We start from the raw sequence: 24,883 nt of genomic DNA on the forward strand, positions 1-24,883 counted from the left end.
TTGCTGCTCTCTGGCTGATGGCGTGCGCGCGTTCTCCTGAGTGGGTTCGATGCTCGGAGAGAAGCCAGGTTGACTTCACTTGCCTTAAGCCTGTAAAACCCGGGCTCAGGACCTGGGGGCGGGCAGCCTTTGGGGTTTATGATGCCAGAAACTGCCTGACCCTGCTTCCTCTTCCGGGCTCTGCCACGGACTTTGCTGCAACCCTTGACAAGTCCATCACTTCCCATCACCATTTCCTGCCCAGGCAGAAGTGGAGTGCAAGTCTCACAGGAGTCTTGTGCAAGATCGGGGATGGACAGTTACAGCCTGCTGAGGGCTTTGGATGGATGACAGGGCAGAAGGGGAAATGCAGAGGAATGGGACCAACTTCTCTGGACCCACACCAGTGATTCAGGCTTGTAGAGATGCCCTGAAACGTGGCCTTGCTATCCAAGCCCCCTAGTCTTTGTCTTGAACATGCATTATTCTTACCAGAGTCAGCCATCCCCAGAGCGCTGTGGTGCTATAATAAAATTTGATTCCTTTGCTCTAACGTGGCAGGGTGGTTCCCTCTCCCGCTCACCTCCCGGAGCCTGGTTGGAGTCCAGTACGAACCGCCTGCCTTCACGCCGCTTACTCCAGAGCTGAAGCTCTAGGCCCCACTTAGCACACGTCCATCCACACAGGGCTGAAGGGGCACCTGGAGCTTTGTAGCAGTTGTGGCCCTCTGAGGATGCTGCAGAGGCGGCAGTTCCTGCAGGACGGAGACCTCGAGGTAGTAACCTGTCTTACCTCTGGTGTCTGAGCTGAATATCTTGCTCTCAACTCTCAGCATGAAGCTGTTGCCCATGACATTCCTCCAACCAACCACGTGGGTAGCTTAGTACTGACATGGTGAGTTGGAAGAAAGTCACGAGTGACTTGAATGCCAAGAGAGTTGAGGGACCGTAGCGCACACAAGCCAGGACCATGGTAGTTTGGGATATGGGGCACAGAAGTGAATTGCCATTCAAGGCCCTGTAGTAGCTGGTCCTTGGAGGATGGAATGGGGGAGCTGGGGAAACTGCCCATTCCCCTCTGTCTCTGCTGCACCGGTGAAAACACCCTGTGTGTCTGACGGTTCCCTGGCTCTGGAGTAAGGCTGCTGAACAAGCCGGGGTTTGTTTTTCCTTTCACTCCCAGGCTGTGGGTTTGGCTCTGAAAGGCAACCGCTGCATCTGAAACATAACAGAGAGTATAAGGTACAAGGAGTGTACAAATCACAGGAGTCACCAACAGCGTTACACGCCATGGCTGGTTCTGCCTGCCCAGCCCAAGTCATCAGTGAAGACAGTTGCTTGAGCTCTGACTCAGCCCTTGGCATCAGGTCGTAGCTGTGCATGAGAAATTGCAAACTCAAGAAATGATGGACCTTTCCCTAGAAACCAAATGCACATGAGAAAGTTGAGTCAATTGTTGGGGTGTTTTTTTTCCCTTTGGTAGATATCAACTCCTGCTGCTTCACACTCAAATGCTTCAATACTATTATTCGTGAGGGGGGATAAAATGCTATTTCTGGCAGCTGGTACCATGGCAGCACCTGCAGCCTCTGGACTGCTGAAAGCTTCCTACAATTGTTTATAAAGGAATCGGCTAGGAGTAAGGATGGGATCTTGTTCTTTACTCTGGAACTGAAGTATTGTGATGTTAACTCCCTGCAGGCTGGTTGCAAAGAGGATGGAGCTGGACTGTTCTCAGAGCAAGGAGCAACGGGTTCAAGTTGCAGCAAGGAAGGTTTAGGTTGGATGTTCAGAAAAACTTTCTCACTAGAAGGGTGGTGAAGCACTGGATACCCAGAGAGGTTGTAGAGTCTCCACCCTTGGAGGTTTTTGACCCAGCTAGACACAGCCTTGGCTGGGATGATGTGGTTGGGGCTGCTCCTGCTCTGAGCAGGAGCTTGAACTAGATGCAACCTCCTGAGGTCCCTTCCAGCCCTCATTGCTATGGATCTGTGAAAGCCTGGGTCTGCCCGGATTTGTCAATCGACACTTTCTTTTCTGACCCCCCTTTCTCCAATGCTATATGTGCAGTGTATCTAATGCCAAGCACGGCCTCTGATGTAGCTACAGAGGCTGATTGCCTACAGCAGGAAGCACTGGGTTGTGGAAACTGAGCAGCTCTGATCTCCCCGCATCTATGATGGAGTCTGCCGAGAGTCTGGAGAGGACAGCGAGCCTCCGTCAGCGCTGACCAGAAGCCTCAGATGTTCAGGAAGTGGAACCGGCGGGAAGCTGTCTTGAGATCTTATCACATCACACGACAAGCTTGAGGCAAATCCTGGGTGGTTGATTTTTTTTTTTGATTTTTTTTTTACCTCGGTTCCAAGAACAGAACCGGTCGCGCAGAAAAAAAAAAGGGGCCACAGAGGGCATTGGAAAACCACGTGCGTGCTCGCAATCCCCTCTTGTGCTTGCCACCCGGCCGCCCCTCCACACGCAGGGTTAACTCCTGGGTCCTTGCTTTGCCCAACTTGAGACATGTAGAGCTTGACTTTTTTTCCAAGGTCTGAGCACCCACGGTTAAGGCCACAGTCAGTGGAAGCCCAGAATTAAAGGCCACCTTTTAGCAGAAACAATCTTGTCAATCCCAGCTACAGCCGCTCCGAACTCAACATCCAAAAGTAACCCGATGTTGCCTGAGAGAAGGCTGTATCCAAGGTAGTGAGGCTGGCTTTGAATGGCAGTTGTATTTAGCACCGTTAGGTCTTTTTAAAACAAGAGCTCTGGTTCTAGTTCTTTTCCCTGTCTCCAGTCCCCACAAATACAAAGCAGATAACTTTTGGAGCTGGGACAATAACCTGCTTCAGAAACTGTTTTTCCCATGTGAGACACGGTGAGTCTTATCCATGGGTCTTCCAGCCACTAAGTAGGGCTGCAGCACCTGTTCCTCAAGGGAATTATGCTTTACAGATGGGGAACTGAAGTGCAGAGAGGCTGACATCCCTCTGCAAGTCTGGGCTGAGTTATACAAAGCACTTATGGCCACTAGGTTAGTTTTTTTGTTGTTTTTTTTTTTCCCCCTCCCTTCTGTGGCTTCCTCTTTTTTTTTTTTTTATCTCTTTCTCCAATGAAAGCTGTTATTGACTGGTTTCCCCTTTCTTCTCTCTCTGAAATCGTGTTCCCCGAGCGATCACTGGTCCAAAGATCAAAGGCTGCAGTCATGGAAGCGGTTTGCCTGGAGCCAGCCTGGACAGCAGGAGAACTGCCACGCTAAGGCTGAGAGAAGAGGAGACTTCTTGATACAAAGACCCAGGTTGGTCCATGCCACCGAGAGCGAGTTGTAGCTGCAGGAATGAAGGTCTGGCTTCCTTGATCCAGTGGGATGGGCACAGCGCCCCATGGCAGGGAAATGCATTGCTACATCTACCTGCTAGGATCCGGGGCTGGCTTTGCTGTTGAGCAGGGCAGCTGTTTCCTGAGGGAGAAGGGTATTCAGCACCGACTTAACCTTGCTGCCCATATATGCAGGCAAAGTGCACGGTCAGTCGGTCCATTTGAATCTTCCTAGAGCCCGAGGGGAGTTCTGTCTGCATGGGAACAGACCAGACTTGTGCCCTGGACATGACTTGGGTACGACAGCAAACCTTTTTGCCATGGTCTGCGTGAGGGCTTTTGCTGTAGGATCTGATCCCAAATGGGCAAAACAAGGCATAAGAGGAAACTGCTCCTCATGTCCTAGACAGATGGGTCAGGGACGCCCTGGCTTGTTGCTTGTTTCCCTGCTTACATCTGAGCTGATTGACTTCCCTGACTCTGGACTGAGCATCCAGCAAACAAAGCTAGTCGACCACTGGTAGTTGTGCTGTAGCCAGTGTGAGCAGCTGGCTTCTGCACCTGGTGGCTACAGTCCTCTGAAAAGCCTCTGTGTGATGTCCAGCAAAAGTTCCCTAAGGTGCCAGCTGGCTGAGCGGGTGCTCGGGCGCTCTGGAGGATTCACCCTTTAGGCTTATGGACACGGAGGGAATGCCTTCAATGGGGCAATGGCTGCTGGGGTGTGCTGTGTGTCTCCTGGGAGCAGCTGTGCCAGAGAGACCTGCAGGCATGGGAAACCTCTCCAGTATGCCCAGCCTGCAGGGATGGTTCCTGGTAACGTGACTGGGGTTATAGAAATGCTGCTGTCTGTGCTGAAGCCACGTGCCAGGGCTGCAGAGGCGAGACAGTGGGCAGCACACAGTGTGCACCGCTGCGTTACCGCTGCGAGTACATACCACCACGGGAGCTGCTCCCTTATCAGCACTCCTCCCCATGCATACGCTTGGCAGTTTCACTTCCCCCTGGCAATGAATCAAGAGGTGCCTGGCTCTGGGGAAAGCAATAGAGCAGCTTTTGTCACAGCTGCCATAGGCTCTCCCTTTCCTAGATATGAGCTCTGGTGCCCTTGCCCAGGCCCTGCCGGCAGCTAGCAATGAGCTGGGGAAAGCAGAAGCCAAGGCTGCGCTAGCAAGTGCTCGTTTCCCTGCACGAAGGGAAGTGTGGCATGTATGAAGCATGCACAGGCTGTCGGGTTATTGCGGGAAGCCTCATCCCCTTCCATTTAATGAGCATGTTCCCTTTCTGCTTGGGGCAAGGCCTCCCCTGAGCTGCTCTGACTGCAGGTGAGCTGGCCTGCCAGTACTTCACTGTCCGCCATGTCAGAGCTGGAGGACGACGAGACTTGCTGGCACCGCTTGGAGAGCTTCCGGGTGAAGCTTATCTCAGTGATTGAGCCCTCCCGGCTCACGCCCTACCTCCGGCAATGCAAGGTGATCAGCCACGACGACGAGGAGCAGGTGCTTAATGACCCCAGCCTCGTCATCCGCAAGCGGAAAGCAGGTGGGTGCTACAAAGCCTGTGACCACAGTGGGACCACAGCACCACACGCTCACCCAAGTGCCCTCCTGCCCTAGCCTCTATTACACGTGTGCACGCACACACATACCATCCTATTCTAGTCTAACGTAGGCCTCAGCCCATCAGGGTTAGATCCAGATCCTGCCCCTGCCCCAGCTCAGATGCCTGTCAAAGCCAGTCCAAGGTCTGCGTCTACAGGATTGGACCCTTGGGGCTTCAATGCATGAGTCCTATGGTCTGGCTGTCTTGGGGAACACTTGTTGCCCTTCCCCTCCATCACAGCCTCTGCCCTCATTTTTGTCCTGCAGGTGTCCTCCTGGATATACTCCAAAGGACGGGACAGAAGGGCTTCGAGGCATTCCTGGAAAGCCTGGAGCTGTACTACCCCCAGCTCTATAAGAAGATCACGGGCAAGGATCCCAGCAGGGTCTTCTCTCTGATCCTAGGTAACGCCCGCATCGGGGGTGAGCTGGCAAGTGGTGGGTGCTGCTCTGCATGTAGGGGGCATGTGGCGGTCAGGTGTTGAACACCAGTCCCCACCGCCTCCTGCAGGCAGAGCCTGGCCTGAAGGGCAAGCTGCTTCCCAGCCCTCAGTCCCTCAGTGGCATCCCCCATGGATGGCCAACATCCAGAGCCACGTGATGTCTGCTTGTGCTGTCAAGCTCAGTGGCAAGCCACCTGGGAGAAGAGAGGAAACATGGGACCCCCGTGGACTCCAGTCCTGGTGCCCGTGGTCAAACCTCCTGGAAGTCTGCCCTGGGGGAGTTGCTGGGGAGTCTGCTCTGAAGCCCCCGGCATGCCCTCATCCTTGGAGGCAGGACAGAGCTGCGGCCAAGGGGCCTTTTCTCACCCTTGCTCTGATAACTCTTTATGTCCCTGTGGCCCTGAGCACACTGCCTGTGACCATGATGGCTGGGGGGGGAGAGGGAGTTATCCTGGTATGGCCCTGTGGTCAGCAGCTCCAGACACGCTGTTAGCCAGACAGTGGCCCCCCAGGCCGAGAACATGCAGGGTGACGGGTCTCTCTGCCGGACAGACAATGCCGGGGAGTCGGGCCTGAGCCAGCTGCTGATGAACGAGATCACCAAGCTGCAGGGTGCCGTGCAGGAGGAAAGGAGGAAGGCGCAGGAGCTGAGCCTGTGGCTGCGTGCCAAGGAGGACCTGCTCAAGGAGATGCGAGTGCGGGACAGCCTGCTGCGCAAGCACCAAGAGCGGGCCCAGAAGATGAAGGAGGAACGGGACAGCCTCAGCCAGGAGCTGCGCAGGGCCAAGGATGACAACTATGACCTGGCTATGAGCTACGCCAAGCAGAGCGAGGAGAAGAGCACGGCCCTCATGAGGAACCGTGACCTGCAGCTGGAGGTGTGCTGGCCCGTCCCCGGGGTGGGGGCTGAGCGAGGACACTGGAGCCTCTCTTGCTCTGTGTCCTGAGTGCTGATGGCAGGGGCTGGGCTGAGGAGGGGAACGCCTGGGATGCTGCAGATCCTTCAGGCAAGGGGAGCAGCATTCATCTGAAGTCAGGACATGGTCGCCTCCATGACGCTGACTCAGCGCCCCATCAGCCTGGCCCTGTGCCTCCCCAGGTCGACCGGCTGCGGCACAACCTGATGAAGGCAGAGGATGACTGTAACCTGGAACGGAAGCACACGATGAAGCTGAAGCACGCCATGGAGCAGCGCCCGAGCCATGAGGTGGTGTGGGAGATCCAGCGGGAGAAGGAGCTGCTGCTGGCCAAGAACCAGGAGCTGGAGAACACGCTGCAGGTCTCAGGCAGGCGGGGGTGCGAGATGGGACAAGTCATTTCTGGTAGGGGCAAGAGGGGATGCTCTCTTTAGCGGCCAGAGGCTCAGGTGTTTGAGGGGGAGGGACCCCAGGGCCAGTGTCTGGGCTGCATTCAGGTGAGGTTTGACACAGCTGGGATCAGAGGGTGGAGATAGCAGAAACGGCAGCCTGGGAGGCAGCACTGGGGACCTGTGAACCACACCAGCCTGGACCGCATTGCAGCTGCCTTTCCCCCCCATAATGCAGAGGGCACAGCAGTGGAGGACACAAGTCCTGGCCTGTCAGGCTCTGTCCTGGTCTGAGCAGCTAGGGACAGTCCTATGCGCCGGGGTAGGATCTCTCCCAGCCAGAGCCCTTCAGGTGGAGGGTGAAGGCGTTTGCGCCTCACTGTAGCGCTCGTTCCCTAAAGGTGGCCACAGTGGGGAGCTCAGAGAAGAGCAGCCTATACGTTCAGGCCCTGGAAGAGCGGCAGGAGCTTGTGGAAACCATCTACAGCCTACGCAAGCAGCTGCGCCAAGCCGAGGTGTTGCAGGACAAGGTGTGTGGCCAGGGCAGGGAGCAAGGAGGGGGTCCAGCCTGCAGAGAGCCAGGGACCCACTTGCTGCCCCTTTGAGCAGGGAGGATCCAAGGTAGCAGCAGTGTGAGTGAGCAGGGGGCTCCCTGCCTGTGGTAGGTACGTGGCCCCTCTGATGTTGGGATGGTGACACGGTCCCCAGCTCTCCGGTCACTGCAGGTAACTGTCCTGCTGCTGCCAGCCGAGGGGCCGCTTTCCCTTGCACCTTAAAGCCCTCTGAAGGATACCTTGAGAAGCTATGGCATCGGTCCATGGTAGCTCAGCCAGCCTGGGGCAGAGACAGGCCCTTTGCACAGGTCTCATGGGGCCTTGGACCGTGCTCTGCCCAGGAAGGTCATGCTCGCAGAAAGCTTTGGTCTCCAGCGAGCTTGGCATTTAGCTGTGCTGCCTAGTAGTGGCTGTGACCGTCCATTAACAGCCTGTGCAGTATCCCAGGGCAGGAGCGTTTCTCATGGATGTTTGTCAGGACACTCTGTCCATCCCTCAGCCCTGTCATGGTGTCCTTGCTTCGTGTCTACCCAAACCCTATGTCAGGCTGTAGCTGGGCTCCGGCTGCCCTGGTACAGTGGGAGCTTGGTGCTTTTGTGCTTCCCTACCAGCATAATGTGGAGAAGGAGCTGCTGGAGCTGCAGAGCCTGGCGCTGAAGAAGGACTTGCAGATGTACAAGGACCGCATCGAGTCCATCCTGAAGCAGATGGAGGAGGTGGCTGCAGAGAGGGACCAGGTGATGGCCCGGCCTTCTCAGGGCCTTGTCTCTCCAGAGCTGTCCAGCACTGTCAGTGACACCTTGCTGTCCCGCTCTGCTGCTAGGCACTGCTGACCCGTGAGCAGTTCCACACGCAGTTCTCTAAGAGCCTGGTGGAGAAGGATGCCTACCGCAAGCAGGTCCGGGAGCTGGGGGAGCGGTGCGATGAGCTGCAGCTCCAGCTGTTCCAGAAGGAGAGCCAGCTCCTAGCCATGGAGGCCAAGCTGCGCCTGGAGCCCCATGCGTTGGTAGGTCTGCAAGGCACCCCCCTGCCCAGCTGGGCTCTGACTGGGAGCGCTTCTCCACTCCAGCCCCTGACACTCCCTGCATTCGGACATTGCCTCAGTCCTGCAGCTGCTTGCAACCCCTGGGTTCAGACAGGGTGCAGCTGGCTTGGGGTCCAGGCAAGTTCACCCTAGACAAGCTCCAGCAAGCCAGTCTTGCCTGTGGGGGCTAGCCTGTGCACAAGGGGGTTGCCCTTGCGCAGCCAGGCTAGCCTCTGGCTGCCAGGTACTGAATCCCACATGGAGACCCAGGCCCAAATCAGTCAGGTGTCCCAGAGCAGGGTGGGCAGACGTCCGTGTCCCACAGTGCGGCACCATGTGCCCCGCAGCTGGGCAGGCAGGGTGCAGAGGAGCATGGGCCTCCCCTCTTCCCATGGGCTGCCACTGCCTCTGGCTTACTTCGCATTGGGCTGGCAGAGCAGATCCCCGACCCCTTTGTCTTTGCACCTTCCAGACCTCTGACCCGGACGACACCTCCTCCTGGAGCTCCCAGGAGGTGAGTAGGTCACTGACCTGCTGTTGTCCAGCTGCCGACTGAAAGACCTTGGGACATCCTGGCTCTGCTCCATGCAGGACACAGCTCTGGAGAATCCCCCTAGTCTTCCCCAGCAATCCTAGCTCCTGCCTCTCTGAGCTACTTGAGCTGACGCCAAGTCAGAGCCAGCAATTCCGTCTGGCATGTTGTGTTCAGTCTGTGATCCAAAGGGGCTGCTTTCCCTATCCCGGAGGCAGCTCAGGAGGGGCTGTGACTCACCAGGGGGGCACACCATCCAAATGGCAGAGATGCAACTGCAACAGCATTGGGGGCCCTTTAATGGGATAACACACTTAATTCATGCCTCACGCCTGCATCCATCAGGTGATGCCAGGTTGGAGGGACAGCCGTGCTAGGGAGGAAAGGCAGCGCCAGCCAGCCACCTGACTCGCTGGTCAGGAGAGGGAAGCTGGTGCTGCCCTGTGCCCTGGGTTGTCCTTGTTCTGGGAGCAGAGCACAGGGAAGTGAGCACTGCTGTTCCCCACAAGACACTTGTTTCTTTTCATCCCCCAGCTTTCTCTGCCCAGAAACCTGGAGCACCCGCAGCTCTCTGATAAGAGTAAGAGAACCTGGCAGGGCATGTCCTGGGGGTTTAAAGCAGGTGGCTGGAGGTGGGGAACACCTGTTTCTTTGTACCTTTGTGGCCCGAACAAGTCATCTGGGCTGGAGTGTTGGAAACCTGTTAGCGGTACTGGGTGACCTGGCTCGAGAGACACGGGAGGTGCCTGCTTCTTGGAGGGTGGGTACTCAGCAGTTCCCTGTGGGGACCCCCAGGCATGCAGAATCCCTCACCCTCCCTCTGTACATCAGTCCAGCCTGTTTCTAAAAGGAGGTGACATCCAGCCCGGGGCAGGGGTAGGTCTGTCACATCCCGAAACGTGGTGCTGTTCTGGGAAGGCTCCCAGAGCATGAGCTGCAGCTGGAAGGATGTGCAAGGTCTGTTGAGTGCAAAAGCATGAGAGGGGACCTTTCTCCTGGATCTCGATCCCAGCTGGGTAGGAGGCAGCCGGGATGCACGTAGTTTTGGGGAGAATGGGCAGGGCTGCCCGAGAGAAGGGGGCACACCCAGAGCCTGGGAGGTCAGTGGTCGAGGCAGGCACTCAGCATCTTTCAGAGGTTGGGGTGTGCTGCTTGCTTTCCCTGCCAGTCAGTGGCAGATCCGTTGTCCTTCCTGCCAGCTCAGCCGCACCCCAGGGATTTTCCCCCCAGAGCAGGCTCCCGTCACTCGGGCTTGGACAAAAGCAGAACAGCAGCACTGACACTCGCCCCTCACTTCTGCTTTTGCGGTGCCTGGAGTGGAAATGCTGCAGCAGCGCGGATGGCCTGGCAGGCTGCCCCATGGCCTGGAAACGCACTCACGGAGCACGTGAAGCGGAGGAGGAAAACCAGGCGGGCGGGGTGGGAGCCAGCCTGCCTACTTCCGCCCAAATCAGTTTTTCCTCCATTCAGGAAGGCCCATGGTCACAGGGGCATGGAGCTGGCTGCGAGTGGAAAGGCTTGCCCCTGAGTGGCGTGGCTTTGTGGGGACAGCCTTGCTAAACCACTCGGGAGCGCTGAATCACGGTGCTGGCCCTCGGGTTTAGGTGGCCCAGCAGCCAGTGCGGACATGGGTCAGCTGGGTTTAACTCCCTGTTTGAGTGCAGACAGAAGAGTTAGACCAGCATTAAACTATACCAGCAGACATGGTTCCAGTACAGCTGTTACCCCAGTGTAGATGCAGACAGGCATAAGCAGAGAAAAATTGCTCTAACTTTAAACTGGTTTTATTTGGTTATAGGAGTGGGTAGGCCTAACAGTTACCTTGAAGTATCTCTAGTCTCTCTCCCGGTCCAGTGAGGTTGGGAACAGGCAGGCCTAACAGTGATCTTGGAGCATCTTTAGTCTCTTCTCTCCCCGTCCAGGGGGGCTGGGAACGCTGCTGATGTCCCATGGAGAGTGGTGACCCCATCTGCTCTCTTTCCCTCGCAGAAGACCGCCTGGAGGGGCAGGACCAGCCATTTAGTGACTTGGAGAGCACATCGCTGTTGCAGGCGCCAAATGTAAGAATCGTTGATCACCGCTCAGTCCCATGAACCCTTTTTGTGACCTTTTGATGCTCCTGACTTTATGCCCATTTGAGCAGCCTGTTACAGCACCAAACAGCCCTCCCGCATCCCCTAAACAGCAGGTCTGGCCGGTTCATTCTCAATCTGCCTGGCCAGCACGTGGACGGGTGTAGCGGATGGTCTCAGGATGCTGTTTGGAGACGGTAGCTTTGCCATAGGTACCCCAGGGCATGCTGGTGTCAGTGTAAAGTGGGAAGAATCAGGCTGCGGCAGCCAGAAGTCACTGCTGCCCCCATGTTCCCGCTGCCCCGAGAGCCCAGCTGCCTTGATACTACCCCTCAGTTACAGGGCAGCGCGGCAGTAGGGGAGGAAGAGGAGGAGTGATGTAGGATCCGCTGTATCGCTCTGACAGCCTTCAGCGCGAGGCGGTAGGGTGCCAAGTGTGCAGGCTGGGCCTGAGCATGATGCTGCCACGCAGTGGTGATTTACTGACGGCTCAGGAGCAAATACTCCAGGCTGGAACTCGCCCCAGGGGCCGGGTGGGTGTGAAGAGCTACCAGCACAGCCAGGGGAGGCTCCAGGGAGCGGTGATGATGGATGTCGTCTCGGAGCGCCCCCCGCCCTGTGCTTCTGGCCTCGGTTCATTTTCTCTCTCGTTTGAAAATAAGCAGCCGTGTTGCTGCTGGGAAACGGTGGGAAAGGAAGTCAGCGAGCAGGCGCCAGATGGGAGGCGGGTGTCCAGGCTCTCTTCCCCCACCTCTCTTGTGTCTCGCCCTCCATTCGGTGTCTGGTCTGATGTGGACCCCGGGACCCCGAACTTTGACCAGACCAGGCTTTGCTTTCCTTTCCTTGGCAGGACCGCAGCCCACCCAACGGGGAGCTGCCGGAGAAGGAGCGGCGGCGGATGAAGGACAGCTTTGAGCATTACCGAAGGTCTGGTCTGTGCTTTAAGGACCGCTTGTGCCACGGTTGTGTGATCTGCTGACCAGTGTGGGTGGTGTCCCCCTCCGCGCTTGGTCGGTGGAGGAGACGAGCGCGCTACCTCCTGCCTTAGCTCAGGCCCTCGAGGTCCCGCATCGGCTCTGACCGAGGAGGTCGAGAATGACGCGAGGTCGTAAATGCCTAGGCAGCTTCACCCCCTTTTACTGATCCTCACAGTACAGGAGCTGCTCGTGCAACAGGGTTGCATCCTGCCGCCCTTGAGGTCCCAGGCTCCCTTTAGCACGTCTGGGAGCCGGTGATGCGCCCGATCCACAAAACGCCACGTGCCTCTGCCTGCCTTGGGACCCTCCTGGCCGCGGATGGCACTGGGCACGTAGCACGGTAAAGGACACGATTCAAGGGAGGGAGATGGCCGCACCAGTCACTGCCCTGGTCCTCGTAAAAAGAGCAGCTTCCCGGTCATTAATTTCTAGCATCCTTCCTTCGTGCGTGTTTAGGACGCCAGACTAAAACCGGTTTGTCGGTATGGAGGAAATATCCGTCCCGGCCCGCGCTGCGTGCTGGAGGGCTGCCGTGCTCGAAACGTGCCCCAGATTCGTGCAGGCGGTGACAGGCAGGACCGCGCGCCGACATTTGCCCTAGGCAGAGTTAGGCCCTCGGGGTTGCCGTGCCGGGGGGTCGAGCGGCCCCGCACGCAAACCGAGTCGATCCCCGGGGGCTGCGGGCGGTGCCCGGGGCTCCCGGGGCCGTGCCGAGGCGGGGGGCGCGCGGGCAGGGCCGCCCCGTAAAGGAAGGGTCTCGTCCCGTTCACAGAAAGAGGGCAATGCGGAGGGGGAGGAAGCACCAGCAGCACGAAGCCGACTGGGACAACACCACCGGCAGCGACAACACGGACACGGAAGGGCCCTGACCGCCCGCCAGGCGCCCGTGCCCTGCCCTGCCCTGCCCTGCGAACTGATTGCGCGGGCACCCAAAGCCTCCGAAACGCCTCGACGGCGCTCCGCAGCTAAAGGCGCCCGGCTGGACCCCGGCGCCCGGCCTCGCTGCCCACCGGCTGGGAGCCCCTCCGGCGGGCCCGGGTCTCTAGTAAATGCTTGCATGGGCTTGAGCAACGGGTGTGAGTTGTGTTGTGTGGGCGAGGACACGGGGGGGGCAGCTCGCGCGCCTACGTCCAGGTGCTGAGTCTCTGGTCGGGGCCTGTGGGCAGGGGCTGCAGGGGCTCGAGCACGTGCCCGCCCGCGGGGGGGGATGACCCCTGCGCCCTACCCGCCCAGCAGGGGGAGCAAGCCCGGGCAAGCTGCCCGCATCCAAGATGGCGGCGGCGGCACCCTCGAGTGCCCGCCCCTTCCGAGCGCAAGGGCCGACGGGATGCTGCGGGCGGCCGGGCGCGCGCTGCTGCTGGCGGCCGGGGGCGCCTCGCGCCGGGCGCTCCTGCAGGGGGCGCCGCGGCGCGGGGGGGCCGGGGCCGGGGGCGGCGCGCGGGGGGGGGCCGGCAGCGCCGTAGGAGGGGTCGTCGCCCGCTACCGCCTGGTTTACACGTGCCAGGTGCGTGCAAGGACGTGCGCGGGGGCGCACGCATAGCAGGATGCAAAGTGGGGTGCATGCAGAGCAGGGTGCATGCATGGGGGGTGCGTGCAGAGGGGTGCAAAGTGGGGTGCATGCATAGCAGGGTGCACTCGTGGGGGGGTGCACGCAGGGAACAGTGCCAGGAGATCCCTCAGCTCGGGCCCAGGGAGCTCGGGGTTGGGGCTGGAGCTTTCCCAGCCCCGCCTGGCCCCTGGCGTGCGGAAGGGGACGGGGACAGGGCAGGGCAGGGCGGCCCATGAGTATCGTTTCCTCCCGTTCTGCCCCTCGCCCCGACGCCTCGCTGACGCCCGGCCCAGCAGTGACCAGCGTCCTGCCCGTTCGGAAGAGACTCGCCTCCTTTGCCACTTTCTCCCGAGGACAGGCCTTGAAACCCTGCCCCAAATACACCTAAAACCGCCTCCTTCCTGCCCGGCATTTAACACCGCAAGCAAAGTCGGGACCGAACCCGCCGGGCGCGTCGGACTCCAGCAGCGGGTTCGCGTCTCCGTTGAGCTACGAACCCCTGCGTTTTCAAATGATTCTTCCTGCGGGAACGGGGGAAAGAAAACCCCGAACCCTCGTGAGCACCTTGATGCTGAACTTCCTTCCTTGCTCTCTAGGTTTGCAAGACGAGATCCGCGAAAACCATCTCCAAAGTAGCGTACCACCAGGGAGTGGTGATAGTGACATGTCCCGGCTGCCAGAACCACCACGTCATAGCGGATAACCTGGGATGGTTCACAGATTTGGAAGGGAAAAGGTAGGAGTCCCGGGAGCAGCGAGCCAGGCCTTTCACCCGTCCGAACCGGGTTGAGCTCGTCGTGGCTTTGGCGTGCTCTTAACCTGGTTCGTTTGGAGGAGGGTTATTGCTGGGGGGCTTCTCTGCTCCACGTCGGTCACGCTTAGTCGAGCACGACCCAGCGTGTGGCACCGAGACAGCGAGGACACGCGCTGTATCGCAGGTGCTGCCCCAGACAGATGGTTGGATGCGACTCTTTTTGTTTCCTATGAGGGACTTATTAAATCCTGTTGCATTTCAGCAGTGTCCGACTCCCTTAAAAATTCCTGCCCTCCATAATCAGTGGGAGAAACGATATCTTTTAGTAAACCAACTAGATTTTTGCAAAAAAAGAAAGGTCCTTAATTGCAAGCTTTCAGGGACAAGCACCCTTCAGCAGGCGTCGGAGAAAAGACTGTAAAAGTTCTCCTGGGTAGAAATGCAAGTTCATATTTCGGAGGGTTTCACCGAGGAGCCAATAGATGGAAAACTCCTCTGGGAGGCAGTTCATAGCTGGTAAGGTGTCCCTGAGCTCTGTTGTGAGGATCTGGGATGATGCAAATGACCTTGAACAACGGCAGGAGCAGAGTCTCAGGTTTCAGGTGGTCAAAGATGCTTCCCCCTTGTGACATCGTGAAGATTTCATTTTTAAAAATCAGCTACAATTCGATATCTCCCATGTGTCAGGTATCCAGGTGTCGTTCATGCCCGACAAAGGGTGTTTGTGCCCAAAAGCTTGCAATTCACGACTTTTTCTTCTGCAAAAATCTAGTTGGTCTAATAAAAGATATCGCCTCTACCACGAGTCCTGATTGCTTTTTCCTCCAGACCATTAGGGCTACAACCCTCCATAGCTGCAGTTGCCAAATTGAAGTGTCGTAGGATGAACGTAGCTTCCCAGATAGCTGCGGTTGGGGGCAAACGTTGGGCTCGTGTTCAGAATTTAAAACGTGTATTGAGGGTAAAAACAAAGCGTCTCCACGCAGCCCCCCTTGCCTTGTCACTGTTGGTTTTTACCTTGCCTCGAAGGAATATCGAGGAAATCCTTGCGGCCAAGGGGGAGAAGGTGAGGCGTGTGGTCGGCGAGGACGCCTTGGAGCTGCTCCTGGAGAACGCAGCGGACGCAGCGCCCCAAAGCCACCCCACAGAGGGAGACGGTGGGGGAGGCTCCCCTGAGTCCGGAGGCAGGGACCCGACCTGATCCCCGGGTTGTCCCTGGGGATAGAGAGACCACAGCGCCACGTTGTGCTTTTCAGACGTGCATGGTTCTTGTAAATAAATTCAGCCGCACAAAAGCCTTGTCCTCCGGTTGATTTCTTAACTTGGCACTGGGCTGTTTAACCCGAGATCGGCCGCGTGTTTGTACTGGACTTGAGACCTTTGTTACACACGATTGATTTTAAAACCAGATTTACTTCTGCTGCAGGCTCTTGTGCTGCTCTTTCTTTCCAAGCCTCGTTCTTTGCTAATATGGGTACGCCCAGAAGGTAAATCACTATCATCTGAACCCAGCACTCTTTCCTGCCCAGGGCAGGGGGCGGACTTGATCTAATAGATCCCTTCTGACCCTAAAATCTATTAAATCTATGGTGCTGTGCAGCCCTCACCTCCATCTGCACCCAGGCACATGGTAAGGCTAGTTTCACAGGTGCTGTACATGAGCAGAAATGCTGCAAAGGGCCTGATTCTTCCCCCAGCTGTGTCTGGGCCCTTAACGTGTTTGTGCTTGCAAACCAAAGTGATCCTGCTGTAGGGAAGCACGCCTCCTGCTCGTTGCTTTGCTTTCTCTGCTGAATGACTTCCGAGGTGCACGTGTGTCTGTACGACCTGCTTTCTTGAGGGGAAACTGCAGTCCAATGGCTTGGCTCATTTGGTGTCTGGCTGCAGTCCTGCAAGGAGGGTTGGCAGGAGGATGCAGGATGCTGCAGAGCCTGGATTGGAGACCCCCCTTCCTCCTCCTCCATTCTCCATCGGTCCCCTGCCGGGGGAACCAGCCCAAGAGTAAGTCGCAAGCTGGGTGGTTGCTACCTTCCAGGCAGTAGATTTGTAGTTCCTCCTCTGGAGCTGTGTTCGGTGCCTGCTAGCAAGGCTGTGCATTCACATGAAAAAGGCTGAAGATCGCAGGGCTGGAGGGGTATGCAAATTACAGCCTCAATTGCATGTTGTAGGACCATAGTCTTGTATAAGAAGCTGGGTTTGTTTAGTAAGATCTTTTATTAAACCAGCAATATTTGGGAGTGATTGTTAGGCAGGCTTTCATGCACAAAAAGTCCTTCTCTTCCCCTCTGGGGAGGAAAAAAAAACCCCAAAAGACACTGTGTCTACCTGTCCCAGACCTAAGAAAGAGCATTTTGTGCATAAAAGCCTGCCTAACTGCTCCCAAACATGGAGCTGGTTTGATCAAGGCTGTTTTATTTGATTTCTTAGACTGATACACCGCCCTTCCCAAATCCCTTGTGTCCCAGTGTGGGTGCAGGGAAGGAAAGTGTGTGCAGTGCCAGCTCGTGCTCCAGGGGATGCAGGAGGGGAAGGGGTGTTTTTTCTAGTGACACCTTTTATGGGACCATGGGTGTAGTTTGGAGCAGTGGGTGCATTCACAGCTGCAAGGATAAAGCTAATTTCAGCAGTGAGCAAAGCAGGGACCAGGGAGGGGCTGGTGCTGGGAGCATTAAGGGCTTGCAGCTGGTCCCTCTAAAGCTGTGTTTCCCAATCAGGGTGCCTCAACATCCTCCCAGGGCCGCTGCATGGAGGTTTTGCAGCAGGATTCACACGGTGAACATGGAGATGTCCAGCAGGAGGCTGCAGCATCGCGTGCATCAGGGCCCGCGGTGCTCTGAGCTCTTCTCAAAGGAAGAACATTGCTAACATGGAAGAGAGAAGCAGGACGGTGGTGGCCAAGGCTCCCCTGCTTTACCTGTGCCAGGTTCGGGTGTTCGGTCTGTGTTGTGTCAGGGTTGAGGGTAGTTTGATGAGAAGTTTATGTGATGGTTGTATGAGATGGTTTGGATAGGGATGACGCTGCCTCAGGCAGGGGGTTGGACTCGATGGGACCTCCAGGGGTGGGGAAGGGGGGAGATCCTTTCCAGCTCTGTGATAAGACTGGCATGGGCTGGGTCTGTCTTGCCCAATCTCCTGTGTCCCGCAGCAGCATTGCAGATGCTCCCGTGGGGCGAAGGAACACAAGGATGTTCTCTTAAACTCTTCCTTGTGATGGCCCCTCCTCGCCTGGGGCAGGCAGTCGCTAATAAATCCTTCTTCGCCATTTAGTATTTTCTGAGCCCTTCTCCTGCCCCACCCCCTCCAAGCATCTGTCTTCTAACGGGACCAGGCCTGGCTCGCTTAGCCTCTCCTCATCTGGACGCCCCTCCCCGCAGCCATGTCGCTCATCCCTGCATCTTCTCTCCTCCTGCACCAGAACCGCTCGGGGGTGTTTCGGGGTCATGACAGCGAAGAGCGTGGGCACTAGCCAGGGGAGCTGGAGTCTCTCCAGTGCAGGGGATGTGAGCTGGGGATGGCACTGGCAGCTGGGGAAGGTGTGCGCTGCAGGGGGTCTTGCCCCTTCTGGGGGAGGCAGAGAGGAGATGGCTACCAGGGCAGGGAGATGGGGTGGCAGCAACCTGGTAGTGCTGCCCATCCAGCTCCTTCTGGGGCCCAGGTGATGTTCCCAGCGCATGGTGCCATGCTGGGGAACAGGCTCCCTGCTCGGTTGCTGCCCATGCCCACGCCTCCCAGCACCCTGCCTCCACACACGGGCATAGGGGTGATCCAGTTCAGGAGCATAGTAGCTCGGGATCCCCATGGCCAGGAAACGGTCCTTCCTGTCCAGCACGTGGGTCTGGGCTTGGCCAGGGATGCCCAGAGTCATCCAACAGTCGGTCACTCTCCTGAGCCGCAGCCCAGTGCATTACCCAGCCTTTCCCAGCCGGGGACGGAGCCAGGAGTCCCGTCTCCCCATCTCTCTTCTTGCCCGCCCTTGCTGTGACAGTCGGTGATTCCCTTCCTCGGTGCCACCCTGCATGCCCGGGTCGCTGGCTCTGTGCTGGGTTGGGCCCACCCAGCACTGGAGGAGGGGGCCGCAGGGTCCGCTGCGCCGGCTGCTGTTGCAAACACTGCCTGGGCCTCCCTGGCCCTCCCTCCCGGAGCCCAGATACTGGGGGCAGTCTGGTGTAGGTGGGCATCCAAGCGTGATGTTCCCATTGGCCCCAGCTGGGGATTTAACCCAGTCTCCCAGGGGCGCTTTCCACGTCCGTGGATGTCACCAGCCCAGGACACGCTGGGAACGCCAGGCTCAGCCAAGCGATGGGCACGAGGTCTTGGGGGTCCAGGAGAAGCCCTAAGCCTGCCCGGCTGCAGCTTCAAGGCCCCTTCTAGCCCGACAGGAAGTGCTCGCCCTGGGCAGTCGTGTCCTGCTGCCCGGCTGCAGCTGGATGACATGGGGCAGTTAGGGAGCGACCGTGCGGGGCACGTGGAGCAGCCCTGGCTGCTTTGCTGCAGGAGACAGCACCTCCCGAGTGCTGCTGTTCCCAAGGGCTTTGGAGCACAGAGCAGGGTGGATGGAGGGAGCCAGTGCAGTGGTGCTCCAGGGAGGAGCTGAGCCTCTGCCAGGCTGCGAGGGGCACCTGTCTCCGCAGCTGCCTGGTGTCCCTGGCTCCAACACCTGACAAATGCCTCCTCTCCCACCTCCACAGGTGTTTGAAGTGCAGCCTAAGCTGGCCCTGGGCTGCCCCCAGACCCTGCTCCAGGATGGGATGCCCTGGCCAGCAGACACGGGGAGCAGAAGTGCTACAGAAGGAGGAGGCACTGCAGCCTCCTGCGAGCCTGCTGGGAGGAAGCAGCACGACCAGCCCCTCCGCAGAGGACGTGTCCTAGCGAGTGCGGCAGGTGAGTGGGCGTCAGCATGGGCTGGGCAAGCCTGGGGGCTGGTGGCTGGGTCCTGGGACAGTTGTGCATCTGCAACACCTTGCACCCAGCACGGCTCGCCCCAGCCAGCTAGGCAGCCCCTCAGGCCTGCCCACCCTGCTCTCCCCTGGCAGGCAAGGCTCCCCCCTGCACCCAGGGCGCTTGGCAGCTCAGTCCTCAGGGATGGCAGATGGGGAGTGGGACCTAGCAGCCCTTGTGGTGCTGCCATCGCAACCTGGCCAGACCTCTGCATTTGCTGAGGCTGAGGCCCGGTCCCTGCCCCCAGGGCAGCAGCTTCAGGCAGGGCCGAGTCCTTGGTGCCCTGCCTCCTGCACCGTGATGTGGGCTGGCTGGCTTTTGCTGGACCCAGGCTCCCCTCTCCCAGCTTCCCCAAGGGTGGGATGGAGCTCCTTGGCCCCTGCGGATGGTCCAGCCTGTGGCCAGCTCCTTTGGGACCCGCTGAAGTCCCCCAGCCCAGACCTGGTGGGCTGTGCCTTGCATGGCATGCACCCGGCCCCTGCAAAGGTCATGTGGCTGGATGCAAAGAGGGGGGCTGCAATGCAAGGCCTGGTGCCTGGGCTGGCTGCCTGATGTGCCCCAGCCTTATGCTGCCTGGCTAGACAGATTCCTGCTGCTTTGGTCCCAGCAGATTGCCCCACCACTGGGGACCCTCAGCCCCCCTCCCACGCCCGTTAATAGCGGTACACGTGGCCGGCCCCTGCTCCACGTGACCCGCAGGCCGGAGCAGGGACACTTCCCTCGGCGCCACACACAAACACCACCTGCTCTCCGCTGGGCCGGCTCGTCCCTAACGACGAGGGACAGCGAGGCGAGAGGCTCCCTGAAGGGCACAGGCTCCCGGCTCCGTCGCTGCCGAGTCTCGGGCTTGTGACATCTGTGCTCAGACCCCTCGCACGCACCTCCCCGCCCCGAGTGCGCCAGGCTGCGGAGTCCAGCTGTGCCCTGGCCTGAGAGCTGCTGTCCAGCATCACTTGCCAGACAGCCCGGCTCCCCCAGGAGCGCCGGGTGCGCAAGCCAGCGAGGGCAGACAGATCCTGCAGCATCTCTGTGTCAGGAGCGTTGTCCAGCATGGAGAGCTGGGGCTGCTGTCCGTGCACCCCTCCAGACAGCTATTGGCAGCATGGGCCGGATGCTGATCGCTGCTCCTGTCTGCACTGACGGGGAGAGATGCTGCAACAGGAGCGTGCTCCATCAAGGACTCGGGCTCCCTGGGGGACTCTTTCTCTCTTTGAACCAGGCTCATGGGCTGCTTCTCTGCCCCTGGGGCTCTCTTCCAGCTCCTTGTCTGCCCCTGGGACTGAGACTTCCTTCGACAGCCTTTGCCAACCCCTTGGAGGCAAGAACTGTTTCCCTGAGACCTGCATTGGCAGGCAGAGGCCTAGAGTTGGGCAAGGGCCAACATGTCCCCTTAACCAGCTGTTTAAATGCCGTGGCTTTCCTTAGGGCTTTGGGGTCCCATTGGCCCGAGCCGGCCCCTGGCTCCCTGCAGCCTGGCCAAGGCACCTGCTCCAGCCCAGCAGGCTGAGGCTGGTGAACCCGAGAGGGGCCAAAACACGAGAGCAACCCTGAAGAAGCTTGAACCACAAATATTTATTAAGCACAACTCATCCCCACCCCCGTGGTGTTGATTTCTATATATTACTTCATTTGGCAGCTTGCTTTTGTTCCCTCCCCCACCACCCCAGTAAAAAACAAAAACCGAAGTACCTTCTGGGTTGGAAACTCCCCGTTAAAATGACATTAGCAAATGCACATGTAAAAAATAAATACGCTAATACATTCAAGTATATGGCGAATCATTAACACTGCTGGGAGCAGAGGAACGGCTTCCAGTTCACCTTGGGGCTGGAGCTGTGTGGACGCGGGGAGGAAGGGCTACTCCCGGCCGCAGCAGGCCGCGTTGTCAGACCCTCCCGGCCCCTGGCGAATGCAACGTAGTTCGGTACCTACGTGGACTGGCAGTCCGGGTTTAGCTGGTCCTGCGGTATGGCTCAATCGTCCACGCCAGCCGTTTTCTGCAGGTCTCGTCGGGGGAAGGCGAGTCTCCAGCAAGCCTTGTGAGGGGAGGTAACATCTGCTATTGGATCAGTTTTACTGTTGGGAGAGATGCAACACGTGCCTGGGACACGCACAGGCCCTTGCTCTGGTCTGGGAAAGCAGCAGCTCTGCCTGAGCTCAACTTCAGCCCCGTTGTGTTCGTTGTGCCTCTCCGGGGAGGCAGAAACGTGCTGCCTGCTTCTGATTTAAGTGATCGGAGCAGTTACAGGTTGCTACAGCAGATGCCCTTCACCCCGCTTGGGTCCTGTTCATTTACAGAGCTCTGAACCGGCTGTGGAGCACGGTGACCTCGGAGGACGGAGCAGGGAAGTCCTAACGAACTGCACAATGCACGACCGCCTGTCTCGTGGCCGTGGCTGATGAGCTTTTCTGCTCCCAGACTCATTTCCAAAGGCGTTGTGTGGGTTTCCTTGGAGGACAAGGACTGGAGGTAGGAGGTGGAGTTGTGGCTGCTGTGGGGTGCGCTCTCCCACCACAGACACAATTGCCACATCCCTTTCCTGGGAGCTTGTTCTGGAGGCGGGGGTGATCAAGTTGCACCCACACACTTTCCACGAAGGCCCTCGGCGCTGTTTGTGATAGACGTGTTGAAGCACCGTGGATTCGGGTGGCTTTATGGGTCAGGACGGTGGTAGATCTGCACCGGCAGGTTCTGCGCATGGTATTTAGGCAGGGTCTTTGTCAGTAGCAACTCTTTTGTTGAGCAGTGTAGACCAAGAGCACAACCTCGCCGGGCTCATCGAGCGTCAGCTGGAATTGCTAGATCTCTTCTTCCTCCAGTCGAGGAAACGCAGGGGCGTGCGGTCAGTGGTAGCTGGGGGTTGGTGCAGAGTTTCCATTCAAAGAAGTGGGCCGAAGTGTCGTGGTTGGATGAAGGCGAGCACATTCAGCAGAACGGGTGCGCTGGGAGCTGAGGCCCAGCTGTAAATCCCGGCTTTCTTGGTATGTCTGGGAGATTTCCTGGTTTTGTGGAGGTCTCCTGTGTCTTGCAGAAAGCCAGCTCTTTCCATAACAAGTGGTTTGAAGGAGGTTTCTACGAATCCCGGTCGCTCGCTGCTGAGGGCACCACGGCTGGATGTGGTGGGTCTGCTAGGGCTCCCTCATCTGCTATGGCGGGAGCAGATTTCAAGGGTGAGGAGGGTCTTCCTGGAGTCAACACGATGCCCGTTCGCCTCGCCGACGAGTCCCTTGCAGCCGGGGGTGACTGCGACTCCCGCCTGATCACTGCTTTGTTGGGCTGCACGGCCTTTCTTCCCAAAGGGGCAGGCTGCAGGGGTGGTTGTCTGCTGGGGATTTTGCTGTTACAAACCCACTTTCCTCCTAAATCAGACGAAGGCACAGTTCTGTCCGTGGGGAGACGCAGTCAAAGGTTGTCACTTCTGGTCAGTGGTGGAACGGCAGCCCGAGGCGCTTTGGCTGTGGTCAGGGTCATCTCCATCTGCACCGTTAGGTACCACGAGAGCAACCGCTCTTTCCTCCAGAAGCGGTGCCTTGGGACGGGGAGCCAGTCGAGCCAGGCAAAGCGCTCAGGAAGGAGTTGTCACCAACTATCACTTCCAATTTCGACTGTCGTTAATAAAATGGGCTTCAAGGGGAAAGCTCGTTCCGTCCCAGACCTGAGCAAGGGCATTTCTGTGCCCGAACACTTGTCTCCCGTCACTCCCAACTCTAACAGATCCGGTAGCAGATCAGCTATTACCGTACCCCTCACTTCTGAGTCTTCCCCCACCCCTCCAGACAGGACCTCATTTAGGCTAAATGCCCGGCTGCCTTAGACGCGCAGTTCTGGCTGATCTGGGGGGATGCAACGAGCCCCCTGCCTCGCTGCTGGGCCATGCTGACATTTTTCACGGACAGGTTAGTTTGGAGGAGAGGAATCTTCCTCGTGAAACTGTTGGCAAAACCGCACGAGCCAAAAGTTGGGGGTTTGCCAAGAGGCTAGCGGCAGGTTCTTCCTCTAAGGCGAGGCTGGCCCTGGCCTGTCATTTTTACTCTTCCCCTTGTTTTTTTCCTACGCAGACAAATCTGGGGCCTGTCGCTCAGGCTGGACCTTCAAGTCCGAGCTCCCAGCTTGGGCTGGCCCAGAAGGGCTGAAACGCAGCAGGGACCTCAACCCTCCTGCTGCTGCTCGGACCCGACCTGCCCTTTGCGTAAGATCCCCAGGGCTGGAAAAGGAGACCCCCTGCGCCCTGCAGACTGCTCTCGGCCGACAGAAAGGGGACGGCTTCTCCTGATTGTCTGGCATAGCTGGGTGGGGGGCTTTAAAAGACCGGCGGAGGAGGAGATGGGCGACAAGCAGCTCCTGCTGGAGCCAGCCAGAAACGCCGCGGGGTCCGTGCGGTGCTGAGCGCCAGCTGAGGCACGGCCTGGCACATGCCTGCCCTAGGCAAGGGCTTCAGCTACCCCGGCAGCAGAAGGGTTGCCTGGCTCTTTTGCTGGTGAATGCACAAGGCTGGGGTCATGCTGGACAGACTGGTGTTGAAGCGCAGGGTGCTGCACAGCAGGCTTTGACCCCTGCTACCTGGCACCCCTCGGCACCCCTCTTGCTGGTCACACTGGCCCCAGCTGGGAGACACGGCCTCCAGCCAGGCTCTTGTAGTCTGCCCCTGCAGCAACAGCACTGCACAGGTGGCAGGGCCTCGTCTGGGGGAATAACTCATGTCTCTGGCTGGGCCGCTCTCTACGGGCAGCTTAGAGATGGCACGGGCTATGGGAACGGCACGCACGAGCTCTCCCCTGGCTGAACAGGTCTCAATTTGTGCCAAGGGAGCTGTGCATGGCGCCGGACAGCCGTAGCCATAGGGACTGGACCTCTGTCCGTGCGCCCCGCGCTGTCACGTGGCAGGGACGGCTCCACATCCCTCACGCACGCGCCAGGAGGGGAAGAGGAAGGATCCCGAAGTAAGGAAAGCGAGGGGCTGCAGACACAGCACCTCCAGCCTGGAGCACGCTCACAAGGGGCCAAGCAAGCTGGACGTCTCTTCTAAGACCTGGCCCCTTGCGGCTCCTCTCCATCCACCGACGCAATGCCCTGGTGCTCCACGTCGGCTGGTGGACAGTGCCTCAGCAGCAGCACAGTCCTGGGTTGCCTAAGAAAAGCCTCTGCTAAAACCCCTCTCCGCCGGCCTGTGCCAGCATCGCTGCCTCCGAGGACCCTCCAGGCCCTCCCGCCCCAGCGTCTCCGGGGGCGAGGCTGCTCCTCCGAGGCAACGTCCGTGGCGGAGCAGGCACCCTCAGTTTTTGGACAGACGACGTGGAGGGGACGGGACCCACCCAGCCCAGGCTCTTAGCTGGAGCTGGGCCGCGGCGGAGGCTGCGGCTGCGGCTGCAGCTCCTCGGGTACCGCCTCCTCCTGGGCTGTGGCCAGATCCACCCGCTGCTCGTCCATGCGCTTGGCCTGGACCCGCTGGATGAGGCTGAAGAAATCTTCGTCCGGCATGGTGGGGCCACGGGGGATGGTGTCCGGCGGGGCGCAGCGCTGGTCGTCGATGCGGGACGACTGGGAGGAGGGAAAGCAAGGCCACGGTTAGGAACGGAGGGCGTGGGGGCTGCCTACGCTTTCTCCTGCTGCCTCCTACAGCCACCTTGGCCTTGGGGATGCTCCAGGAACGGAGGTTGTGGACCCCTTCATAAGCCCAGCAGGGAGAGGGCTTTTCACTGACCTAGGTGGGCTTCAGACGCTGTTTGAGGTCCCCACCCCAGCCCCACTCGTGAGCCTCTGCGCTGACAGCTCGAGCCCTGGTGCATCTGCCCCAAGGAGGCCAGGACGCACCAGCTTGTACCCCCCCGGCCTGAGTGCCACCCCC

The 24,883-nt window shown here is 58.7% G+C and overlaps 3 protein-coding genes across 9 annotated transcripts in view; 2 read left to right on the top strand and 1 right to left on the bottom strand.

The window, feature by feature from the left end:
* The first annotated feature begins 61 nt into the window (after positions 1-61).
* On the top strand, positions 62-12,863 carry CARD9 (caspase recruitment domain family member 9). 4 transcript variants are annotated; one of them, XR_002086468.2, is made up of 13 exons: positions 62-3,270; positions 4,586-4,829; positions 5,156-5,293; positions 5,884-6,209; positions 6,431-6,610; positions 7,039-7,167; positions 7,803-7,928; positions 8,015-8,197; positions 8,688-8,729; positions 9,282-9,327; positions 10,737-10,807; positions 11,670-12,136; positions 12,253-12,562. XR_002086468.2 is itself a non-coding variant. In XM_006278556.4 (13 exons), exons 2-13 carry the CDS (start codon positions 4,646-4,648, stop codon positions 12,663-12,665), a joined length of 1,599 nt encoding a protein of 532 aa, XP_006278618.2. In that variant the 5' UTR covers positions 62-3,270; positions 4,586-4,645; the 3' UTR covers positions 12,666-12,863. The 4 variants fall into 4 exon arrangements, 3 of the variants coding, with proteins under 3 accessions (XP_006278618.2, XP_019331209.1, XP_019331210.1); XM_006278556.4 differs by lacking the exon at positions 12,253-12,562 and adding an exon at positions 12,569-12,863 and having other exon boundaries at positions 11,670-11,746; XM_019475664.2 differs by lacking the exons at positions 8,688-8,729; positions 12,253-12,562 and adding an exon at positions 12,569-12,863 and having other exon boundaries at positions 11,670-11,746.
* A 472-nt stretch (positions 12,864-13,335) lies between these two features.
* On the top strand, positions 13,336-15,519 carry DNLZ (DNL-type zinc finger). Its single transcript, XM_019475667.2, has 3 exons — positions 13,336-13,816; positions 13,942-14,081; positions 15,129-15,519. Exons 1-3 carry the CDS (start codon positions 13,373-13,375, stop codon positions 15,298-15,300), a joined length of 756 nt encoding a protein of 251 aa, XP_019331212.1. The 5' UTR covers positions 13,336-13,372; the 3' UTR covers positions 15,301-15,519.
* Positions 15,520-20,589: 5,070 nt separating this feature from the next.
* Positions 20,590-24,883, bottom strand: part of GPSM1 (G protein signaling modulator 1) — a 99,941-nt gene continuing 95,647 nt past the window's right edge. For all 4 annotated transcript variants that reach the window (XM_019475661.2, XM_019475663.2, XM_019475660.2 and 1 more), the window contains one exon: positions 20,590-24,576. In XM_019475661.2, coding sequence (XP_019331206.2) covers positions 24,364-24,576 — 213 coding nt within the window. In that variant the 3' untranslated portion in view covers positions 20,590-24,363. The remainder of the gene's footprint in view (positions 24,577-24,883) is intronic.

This window comes from Alligator mississippiensis, chromosome 12 (assembly GCF_030867095.1).
Source record: "Alligator mississippiensis isolate rAllMis1 chromosome 12, rAllMis1, whole genome shotgun sequence".
Classification (NCBI taxonomy): Eukaryota; Metazoa; Chordata; order Crocodylia; family Alligatoridae; genus Alligator; species Alligator mississippiensis.

What these genes read in the sequence shown, in the direction of transcription:
- CARD9 (XM_006278556.4), top strand. Translation starts at nt 4,646, where the DNA reads ATGTCAGAGCTGGAGGACGACGAGACTTGCTGGCACCGCTTGGAGAGC. An exon ending in ACCGTGACCTGCAGCTGGAG is followed by an intron (nt 6,210 to 6,430) that starts GTGTGCTGGCCC and finishes GTGCCTCCCCAG; the next exon opens with GTCGACCGGCTGCGGCACAA. An exon ending in AGCTTTGAGCATTACCGAAG is followed by an intron (nt 11,747 to 12,568) that starts GTCTGGTCTGTG and finishes TCCCGTTCACAG; the next exon opens with AAAGAGGGCAATGCGGAGGG.
- DNLZ (XM_019475667.2), top strand. Translation starts at nt 13,373, where the DNA reads ATGCATGGGGGGTGCGTGCAGAGGGGTGCAAAGTGGGGTGCATGCATA. An exon ending in GCGTCGGACTCCAGCAGCGG is followed by an intron (nt 13,817 to 13,941) that starts GTTCGCGTCTCC and finishes CTTGCTCTCTAG; the next exon opens with GTTTGCAAGACGAGATCCGC. An exon ending in ACAGATTTGGAAGGGAAAAG is followed by an intron (nt 14,082 to 15,128) that starts GTAGGAGTCCCG and finishes CTTGCCTCGAAG; the next exon opens with GAATATCGAGGAAATCCTTG.